Here is a 10,449-nt window from a genome sequence, read left to right as displayed (position 1 = left end):
GGGACTGTAGCAAATAGATGGACTAGATAAGACAATTAAATGAAAGGTTATTTACATTTATATACTGTATAGATCACATGAAGAGAGTTTTTTTCTTTCTTTCTGAGGTATGGATTAGGCGACATGGCCATTAGTGCTTGCAGTGGGATGGTTGTGACGACACAGGCCTTGCAGACACGTGGCAAAGAGCGAGATGCATCTGTTTGTTGATTATCATAAAGAGGCAAATATCATTGGCACTCAGGATCCTATATTGTGACATTTGACCTCCGTCTTTGGCCACTAGAACAGAGCAGAGCTCGCCCCCCGCGCAAGTGACCATCGCCCGTGCGGGAGTCTCTTTTTGATTGTTCTCCTTACGTAACCTGAAAATAACCTCTTAGGTGGCTAAGAACCGTAGAGCCTAAGACCCGAGAAGATGAACATTCAAATGTGTAACAAAGGGTCCGCGGTAATTAGCGTATTTCCTCAAATGGTGACGTGAATTGCCCTCGTTAGGTAAACGCCTTCTTTTTTGCCTTTGGAAAAACAAAATGGCTGTCATGGCTAATCTTAACGATGACTCAGATCAATGGGTGAGCTAAATTGTGGCTAATGCTAGATATAGGAAAGACAAACATGACGAGTATAACTAATCATCTCAAAACGGCCGACCCTCCAAACTCATTTAGGTCAGCAAAACCAGAACAATTTGGTGACCCGGTCGAGAACAAAGATGGAAAGCGCATATAATGTACGAGACACAGATGATTTGCCTTAAGTGCTTCAAAAACATTCACTGAGGTATGTTGAACATGTTAATAAACCTTTGAAGACAACATCTTCAAATTAAGTGGGGCACAGGAAGTCAAATAATTGATATTAATAAATATGATATATTTGGATATAAAAGGGCAGACTTGGGATCTGTAAAGCAGAAGCTTTATGGATTTTTTTTATGAATAATAAAAGATAAGATTTTGTTTGATTCATTATAAAAGAAAAACAAGTTTTTCCCTTTCCACAATTTGAGGAAATACGTGTTTGCTTCCGTGTTTTTATTTCGGGCATAATGCAAACGCACTCAAGTTACATCTTTGGTTTGTGTTTTGGTGCAACATAGAAGCTCTGACCGACCGCACGCAAGCACGCACGCACGCACGCACGCACGCACAGGACACCGAGCGACCCGCATGCGACCCGCATGCGAGAAGATGTGGTTGAAATAGACAGCAGGTGGCAGTGTTATTCCGGGCCGACTCTTGCAAAAAAGCCCATTGAAATGTTGCACGCGTGACACACTCATGCAATGTCGCAGATGATTGTGGAGGCATGTGGTTAGGAGGTCAAAGGACCACTTGACAGCCACACGCTGTCCTTTGTGTGTTAGAGAAAAATGACTTGCGGCCCAGCAGGCACATCTGCTGTCTGATTGTGAGAAACATCTTTTGAGGAACATCACCAAAACCCTCAAGCAAATATAAACTCTTCCTTCTCAAGGCGTTGGCTTGATGTCATCCTCTCTGCTTAAAGAGACTGTATCTTTGGTATAGAAGAGTTCACCCCTGATAGTAACATTCAGAAGAACAGAAGCGATCTGATTCATCTGCTCGTGTGGTGGTGAGCAGATGGATGAGATCGGAAGAAAACAACTACACACCCTGTAGCTCACTGCTTTCATTTGAACACACCCGTTCTGTCCGTCCGTCCGTCCGTCCGTCCTCCAAGTGTGTGTTCAAGCTCTCTCCCTCAGGCCTTGGAGAAAGTGCTGACCGAGGAGGTGCCAGGGTGGATGGGCGAGGAGTTGGCATTGCCGTGTCTGTGAGCAGCATGCACATGGCCGTGCGCCCCGTGCCCGTGTTCCTCGGCGTCCCAGCGATCCGGACAGCGGCGGCGCGAGTTCATGAAGAAATTGGACACGGTGGAAAGCTCCAGGCCCAGCTGCTGGGAGATGGTGAGCTGCATCTCCTTGGAGGGACGGCGGTTCTCTCGGAAGATGGCTACCAAGGTACGACGCTGGAGGTCTGTGAAGACCAGACGCTGCTTCTTTGGCACCTGGTTGCGCTCTCGTCCTCGGTCTTCTTCCTTGCGTTTACATGCTGGAGACATAAGGGAGCGGGGCAAATTGGAGGACAAGAAATGAGCGGAAAAGTGCATTTTAGTTTCTCTCGAATTTTTGACTTTTAATAAATATAAGGACCACAATTCGAGGACGCTCGTCTTAGAAATAATACTCATTATGTATGCCGCTATCAAATTAGATGTCTCACAAATAATGTGACTTTTGTTCATCTATCAGGCCGACAATATATCCACATATTTCCATTCATACAATACTTTTTGTAGCATTTTTTGTTCATGCGTGTGTCGTGAGATTTTTCACAATGGCTTGAACACTATACATTTAACATGACACTATATTGTAGTATTTTACTTTTTTTTAATTGTGTGATATCAAAAAATTATTTAAATTCTCTTGCAGTTGCATTACCCCGTGTATTTGAGGAAATGCGGTCCAAAAAATTCAAAATATTCTATTTGTTGGGATATTTAATGTAAATACAGGTCGATCAGTGAATTGTGAGCTTTGACGTAATGGCTTGGGAATTTGCTCCATTTCGCTCTCCCGAACTATCTTGGGGGTTAGCGGGTCACGCGTGGATAAATCGTCTTGATTGCGGCTATTTGTGCGGTTCGTTGGAATTGGAGGCGCTCGGTGTGAAATGCTGACAAAGACGCGGGGCCTCCGTGCATGCATAGATGGCGCGGCGCGGTCGGTGCACGGGGCTCGTTTCTGGCTGTGAAAGCTGAAGGGAGTCTGTTCTGTTCTGCTGCCCTAAAAAGCTGCAATGATCGATTTTCCGCGGTTTTCTCCCGAACACGTGGTCCAGTAATCAGGGCTCCCTTCCCCACCCGATCGATCGCCATCGATCCGCGAGACCGAGGTGTGCGCGCGTGTGCGTGGGGCGGGTGGGTGTCTGTATGTGCGCGTGGTGGTATACAACTCAGGAGCGCGCTTCGCAGCAGATGACGAGACATTGTTTATCAGTGGAAGAGGATGTGCGCAAAACAATGTCGCTTCAAAAAAAATGTCGAGTGTGTTTATGTTTCTTTTTTTGTTTGTTTGTTGCTGTGTACGCAGGAAAAATGCAAAGGGGGGGGGGGGGGTGAGGAAAGAGCAAAAAGGAGGAGCTGGAAGAAGAAAGGCAATAAGGCTGGCCGCAGAGTGGAGGTGGTGCATGCACATGATTGATGACTTTACAGCAGGTTTAGACAACAACAGTAAACAGATTTGACTGTGAGGAGAGATCAATATGAACGTGCACATGTGTATGCATGACTGAGTGAGCATGCGTGGTTTTATTTATTTTTTCCTCGAGGTTTCTTACTGCAAGCAAAGCATCATCTCAAACTACTTCTACGTCTGGCTTGCCCCCCCCCCCCCCCCTCAATTGTTTTAATTTGCGCTCAGATTGATAGCCCCCCATATTGATTGATCCGAACCATTTCATGGAACGTTTATTCAATTGGTTCAGGTTCAGCCATGCCAGAATCTCCTCGAGGCTCTCTAAGTGCTATCTCAAACTAAACTCAATACGGCCTAATGTAATGACTGAAGGCTAGTGCTAATATAGTGATAATTTAATATGTAATGCCTGTTTTCCAACAAGTTGGGCTTCCGGCCATTTCGCAATGCCAACACCACTCTGCTTTCCAACTGTTCAAGTGCATCCGTCTAGCTTAGTGCAAGGGTCTCCCACCTACCCGGTATAGCTACAAGTCGGATCATTTGGCAATGATTTTTTTTTTTTTTTATGATTATTTTATTTGTAAACAGTGGGTGTGCAAAGTAGACCCTGTTCAATTTTGTGATCTAAAAAAAATAACACCAAGGAATCATTTCAAAACTTCCATAAGTCTGGAAAGTGTCTTTTGTCTGTTTCAATTTCTTTTCAATGGTGATGACAGAAGCTAAGTTAGCATTCTTTATTGTTGTGTGCATTAGGTTGGGGAGCACTGGTTTAGAATAGAAGCATGCTTTGCAAAAGCTCCCAGTGCGCTCAATACATATTTCAGATAATCAATAGGTCCATTTCAAATGGTGCCCCTGAACGCTTGGCTCTACAGCCGTGAATAGGACCACAGGGAAGTAAAAGAGAGAGCATCTCATTAAACGAACCTCTCTGGAGACAAGAAGCAAAAGCGTGGAGCTATCTTTAGGTGCCTCATTATCAAATGGGCCTTTCTGAAGGAACAAGCGGCCGGCCGTGCACTCACGCCACCGTCTCGAGTGGCTTTCGCCTCTTTTTCATATGTCAACAACGGCCACTTTATCTGAGCTGCTGCTTTAAGCCAAAAGATGAAGTCATTGTCTCCTCTTTGGTGCTTCATTATTTAAGAGTTCCCTGACCGGGCAAGGAGGATGAGGATGATGATGGGAATATGTGATGGAGTCAGGTGTCAGATGTTGCGTTCCTTTGACGTCACTTGTTTAGCGAAGGAAGTAGTGGACACTTTATTAGGTACACCCGTGCCAGGAGAAATGATCCAAGATCACTTCAATGATGTCAAAATGATTGAGTTATGGAGCTGTCGTTCCTTTTAAGTAAATCTGGAAGATTATCTTTATATTTCAGTAAAGTATGTACTTTTTGTGCTTTTTGTTTGTGAGTGCGACGTGAGATACTTGGGGGGGGGATAGAATAATAATCAGGCACGCTTGAGACCCAAATTGGAAATATGCATCTTATATATTTTTATAATTCAATATTACAGGAGCCAAATTTATTCAACTTTTCATATTTTGAAGTGAAAAGTAAAAAAAAAACACTTGTGGTAACATCAAATAATAGGAAATACCGTTTTTCCCAATTTGAAGCAGAACTTTATGTTAACAAAAAAAATCCAAAAATAAATGTGTGGGTGTGTGGGAAATGGGGGGGGGGGGGTTAGATGAGGGGGGGGGGGGGGGGCAGACGGTGAACTAACCGCACCGTGCTGCTGCTAGTCGACCCCTGGACGGAGGGATGAGATCGGGCTTTGTGTGCGGCGAGACGGGCCCTCTCCCGCCCTGGACGGACTACTGTAAGGCGAGAAACAGTTTTGTGTCAATCACTGTGTGTCACACCGCTCAAGATGTACGTTTATTGATAGTATTGATCAGATTATAGGCCCTGCCCGCCAGTAGTGCTGCAGCCAACCGCGCACGCAAACACACAGCGGCCGGCCCTGCCTGCCTGCACGCACGCCCGCACGCACCGCGCAAAACGACGGCCAATTGATCACCACTGGATTATTTGAAACATTTCCTTTAGTTGTCAATTGAAAGTGCGCGTTGTCTTGTCGAGGCAAGCGATGGGAAGCTTTTGAATGGCTTGTAAACGCTCGTCTTATTGGCTTTTGTTTTTTATGCCTTCTCCGTTTTCCTTGGCGTTTAGGAATACGAATTAAGATTAAACGCCTATACTTTGGTTCTGAAGAGTTCTTTTCGCCGTCTTTTTATTTTTTTTTGTATTTAAAGACATCAATAATAATAAAAAACGTAGCTTGCCTAAAAAACAGATTTATAAAATCCTCATCGACCGAAAAAAAAAACTCCGTGACATTTTCTATTTCTTAAAGTCTAATTTATATAATTACATAAACGAGCTTCAGTTCATTTAACCTTGTGGTACCTGTTTTACAAAATAAATAATGATTACGAAATACAATTAAAAGAATTTAACAGAAATACTTTAGCTAAATTACATCAATTGATATGAATCAGTTTGAAGAGACAAACTCTTCAATTTAGCTTTTTACAATCAAACTTGGCTGTTATTTTGCTCTCATAGATTAAAATCTCGAAATTCAAACTAAATCAAAATGACAAGTCTAAACCGAACCGGATTTATACAAGCAAGTAAAATGAAGCACTGTGCAGCCATTTGCTGCATACATTTCCACCCCTCCGGCCACATTAAATCTTCCACACAAATCAAATTGATGTCATAATTATGAGATTGATCTCACTGATGCCTGCTAGCCAAGTCAGAAGGGAATTAAAAAATTATTTGCACCGTATGTCGTGAATGATAATTGCAAATATTTGATTGGAGGGCTTGGGCTTTGCCATAAAACTTTTCAAATGTCTTGCTTGCACTCTCACCATTAGATCATTTTCCACTTTTTGTGTTTTAGAAGGGAAATAAGGGTGCAGGGCAAAGGAATGATGTGCTGGTCCAGAGCCAGACGTGAAATGAGGAGGAAACAAGGAAAGGAAGGAAGGAAGGAGAGCACCGAAGAGAGCAGAAGAGAGGAAATCAATAGCGATTCAGAGCGAGTCAGATAAGCCTGAACAATGTATAGTGCAGACACACTCTATAACCCAGTCACACACACACACACACTCATGCACATACATGTGAACACACACACACACACAGACGTATGAAAAAAAGCCGTGAAGCAAGCCTTAAAATCAAATGACATCACAACCTTGGATGAGAATTTGCTGACACCAGCAGAATTAAGGATTTGTGATCAAATCTCAACAAGGTTTGTCACAATTTGGCCACCCGGGTTGCATTGTGTATTATTTTCTGGATGTCAATGTACACCGTGTTTGTCAGGATGTTCTCCCCAAAGCACTTCCATGTTCTTTTCGGGTGTGCGAGATTCAGTGTTAAACCACACATTTGACTTTGCTTACCTAGAAGATGCTGTTACAAGCAGCTTACGCCACCACTTTCTGCCTTGCCTTTCTTCCCCCGGCCCTCCGTCTCCCTCATGCTTATCAATTATTAAGGTCGCTATTGATCCTTTCACTAGCCTGCCTCTATCAGGCTGTTCACACAAAGCGCAGACCTGCCCGGCTGCCTTCACTCAATCAATGGCATCGCACAGCCTTATACAGACAGCTCTTATATTCCATGTCAAGTTTCACCCAACTCGGATCCCGATGTGCGACATCCACTGACGGATGTCGAGTCGGCGATGAGTTTGAGGCTCTGTTTGCCTTTGCTCAGCTTTCACCCTCGGCATCCTCCGATCCATGACTTTCCTCAAGCCAAAGCAACTGGCTGCCTTTTACTAAGGTGAGCCGGCAGCGATGTGTTTTCATGACGTTACTGTCATGCTGCAGAACGTGGAGGGGAAATATATAGGAAAAGGGGGAGGGGAGCACTATTGATCGCCAATGTGCAAAGCCAGGCAAATACAAAAAGGACGGAGTTACACTACTAATGACACTCACAACCCTCATCTGATAATCCCTATCTATTTATCATCTATATCCATCTATCATCTATCTATGATCTGTCGATCATCTGTCTATCATCTATCATCTATCTATTATCTATCCATCATCTTGTTTATCATTTATCATCTTTCTGTCTATCCTCTATCTAGCTATCATCTGGCTAGCTATCATGTAGCCAGCGATCTATCATCTAGCTAGCTAACCATGCTAAGTGTGATGTATAATTTATCCACATCTTTCTTTTGTATTATTGTCAGCAAAAGAATGCACGTGAAGTTCAAGACCTGACATGGCATTGATATTGTCCTGTGTCAAATTAACACCATTTCAGCAATTTGCTGTGTTCTGTGTAAAAGGCAGAAAAAAATGACAGGTCCTTCTCCCCTATTTTGTAGGATACGCAAAGTGTAGAAGCTTCTGTTTGTCTTAGTGATAGGCAATGTTTTGTTAGGTCTCACAAGACACCACCAACAAAAATGGCACCAATAGTATGAAGACTAAAATAAAGATCTTGTCTCAATTTAAGTGAACACAAAGCTGATCGACTCGCGAGAGAACATGATTTATTCTGTTGTATGAAGGTGGATCGTCATCTTCTGCATTTTGTGTCATACCTGTCACACTACGTCGCTGTCATAAATAGACAAACACAGATTTATTTATTGTCATTGAAATTAAGAATTAAATCATTTCACCCTTTTAGGAATCAATAACGATACCAATCGAGCCAAAACATGATGTTGACTTGACCAAAAATAGCAATATCCAAAGTTATGAAATATTCTAAACGGAGCATTGCGCAATATTATGCTTGCTCCTGTCACTGAAGCTAAATAAACATGCATGTCAATTGTAATGTGTATCATCCTGAGAATTGTTTATTATTATTTTTTGACAACTATATTGACGAATCCAATTATTTGAAATGGACTTCAAATCTTCAATATTTCATCTAATGTCAAGTACACTCGTGGTGACCACTTTTCACACCCTACCTGTGTTGTGTTCTAATTTTAGAGCTCTTCCAACAGTCAGCTTAATGAAAAGTCACACGGAGCGTGTGGTTATTGCGTCTTTCAGCTCCCGATACGAGTATTGATCTGTGTGCCACATTTAAGAGGGAGAGTGGGAACTGGCGTATTGATTAGGCAGCCTGGGGTCACCCCAGCTTTCTCCCGCTCAAAGTTGGCCCACGAGCCTAACATCTTGTTTACAGTCTGGAAATTGTATTTTTATTTATTGCCCATTTACCGTGCTTTGGGGCTGAAAACTCAAAGACGGGTGCAGTTTGTAAACCTAGAGAACACTCTTTCTTAAGATATATGGGTCAGTGATTTTAAACTGTGTGCCGATAGAAATCGTCCAATTTCGCTTGAATTGAAATATATATATTTTTAGTCAAAGTAGTTTAGCTTTTTTCAATTATCTTTAAATGCTTGTATAATGACAGGTAGAAATTAAAAATTAAACACAGTTAGCACAAAATACAGAAAATGAATATGTGTGCCTGCTTTTTGTGACTTTTTTTGGCGCGCTATGACATTTTCAGGAATGTAAAATATACATGGTTAAGCTTAAAGGTGAAGAAAGATCGCTCAAGATGGATTAGTGCTGAAGACTGCTTTGTTTTCGCTGCAATAACTCTCCATGGTGCTGAAATGCGAGACCCGTGCAAGTTGATTGGGTGCTTTTACAAGTTCCGATCAATTCTGTGATGTAATAGTGATAAAATGACACTTTCTTACCGGCGAGTCTCAGAGCAGACATCCGCTGGAACTCCGGCTCTTGCAGCCACTTCCACATCCTCCTAAACGTCTCCCGGCCGGACTTTAGCTTACTCCAGGGTTTGGGGTTTCGCAGCAGGTCCGAGAGCGTCCCCTGGGACCGGCTGAGGATCCTCTGGGCGAATATGGCCTGCGGGATGGAGTATCGCTTCAATTCCGCCGTGATTCTCTGAGCCACTTCTTTTGTGTTGATTTCCTCTGCCTGAATCCCCGAGCCCGCGACCCCCTGCCCGCTGCCGTGGCCGTGCCTCTCGCGGTCCGCCAGCATTACCGCGCCGCCGGGCTGCGAGTGAAGGTGGCTGTGAGGGTGGTGGTGCATGCCGTTTAAATTGGAGATCATGCTGTGGCCGTGGCCTCCTAAACTCCTCGCCAGGTGCTCTTGCTCGCTCCGGGAAAGCATGGAGGCGTGGGACTCGAACCCCGACACGGGGGAAAGCATCTTGGCTTCGGCGGGCAGGTGCGCGCTCGGGCCGTAGGACGAGAGCGACTGCTGGGGGTTGTGCAAGGAGCCCAGGCCGCTGGGCAGCGGGGACAGCGAGCCGTGCCCCATGCCGGACATCTCTTTGGGGTAGTGATTGTACAAATTGCCCATGGGGGCGAGCCCGCGGTGGTCATCTCGCATGAGCGTGAAGCTCCCGCTGACATTCCCGGAGGAGAGTCGTTGATGGGCCGCGGCGTGATGATGCGAGTGCGGATGGTGGAACTTCTCCGACACGGTGGAGATTGGAGGTAGATGCTGCAGCGGCGCCAATGTCGTGTAGGTGTTGCTCAAACTCATGCCGTTCTCGCACATGCTGATGGACGGATGCAAGTGCGGATCGGACCGGTAGTCCCCGCCGGAGCTTTCCAGGATGGAAGTCATGCCGGAGACCATCGCCGAGCGAGCGCCGGGGGCGTGCGACACCAGATTCCGTGAACCCGAGCTGGGGGAAGGCGACGGCCGCGAGCTCATCAGGTTCCCCACCTGGGAGTGCGAGGAGATGCTGTGAAGGTTCTCCATGGTGAGCTCCATCTTTTCCCCCTACCCCACCTTCACCCGTGTCTCTCCCTCTTCACTAAGCCTCCTCGCCGTCGTCGAGTACTAAAATGACCAAAACATGTGAACGCCGATCCATTGATTCGAAACGTTCGATCGGTCCAATCCGGCGTGGACAACTTGTGTTGTTCCCACGCGCGCAGGTGTGGCGCGTCCTCGCAGAGTCGTGGAGCTTTAAGCGCCCAGTGTGGCTGGACGCCGTTATATCTCATCTCTGATCCAACAGCGCTCCCATCCGCGTGCCTGAGAGGCGTTGACGCGCATCTGCGGGCACGCGCGCAGATTTCGCCCCCACCACCTCGCTTGAAACTGCGTGCAAATTCGCCACGATGGATTTGTAACACTTAAGAGGTGTTGTGATCATTTAGTGCATGGCTGGAGAACATTTGATCCCAAAAAATATGCATTTC

At 45.1% G+C, this 10,449-nt stretch overlaps 1 protein-coding gene across 1 annotated transcript; it reads right to left on the bottom strand.

The window, feature by feature from the left end:
* Nucleotides 1-1,728: 1,728 nt before the first annotated feature.
* onecut3b (one cut homeobox 3b) lies at nt 1,729-10,015 on the bottom strand. The gene is made up of 2 exons (XM_085930203.1): nt 8,965-10,015; nt 1,729-2,078 (listed from the first exon to the last, which is right to left on the bottom strand). The coding sequence occupies exons 1-2, from the start codon at nt 10,013-10,015 to the stop codon at nt 1,729-1,731; spliced, it is 1,401 nt and encodes a 466-aa protein (XP_085786329.1).
* Nucleotides 10,016-10,449: the final 434 nt, after the last annotated feature.

This window comes from Syngnathus leptorhynchus, chromosome 14 (assembly GCF_054491065.1).
Source record: "Syngnathus leptorhynchus isolate UIUO chromosome 14, UIUO_Slep, whole genome shotgun sequence".
In the NCBI taxonomy this organism is placed as follows: domain Eukaryota; kingdom Metazoa; phylum Chordata; class Actinopteri; order Syngnathiformes; family Syngnathidae; genus Syngnathus; species Syngnathus leptorhynchus.
This window is presented reverse-complemented; position numbering and strand designations above follow the sequence as displayed.

Excerpts from the sequence above, each read along its gene's own strand:
- onecut3b (XM_085930203.1), bottom strand. The coding sequence starts at position 10,015 with ATGGAGCTCACCATGGAGAACCTTCACAGCATCTCCTCGCACTCCCAG. Across the intron at positions 2,079-8,964 it reads GTCTGCTCTGAGACTCGCCG|CATGTAAACGCAAGGAAGAA; the intron begins GTAAGAAAGTGT and ends TTATGTCTCCAG.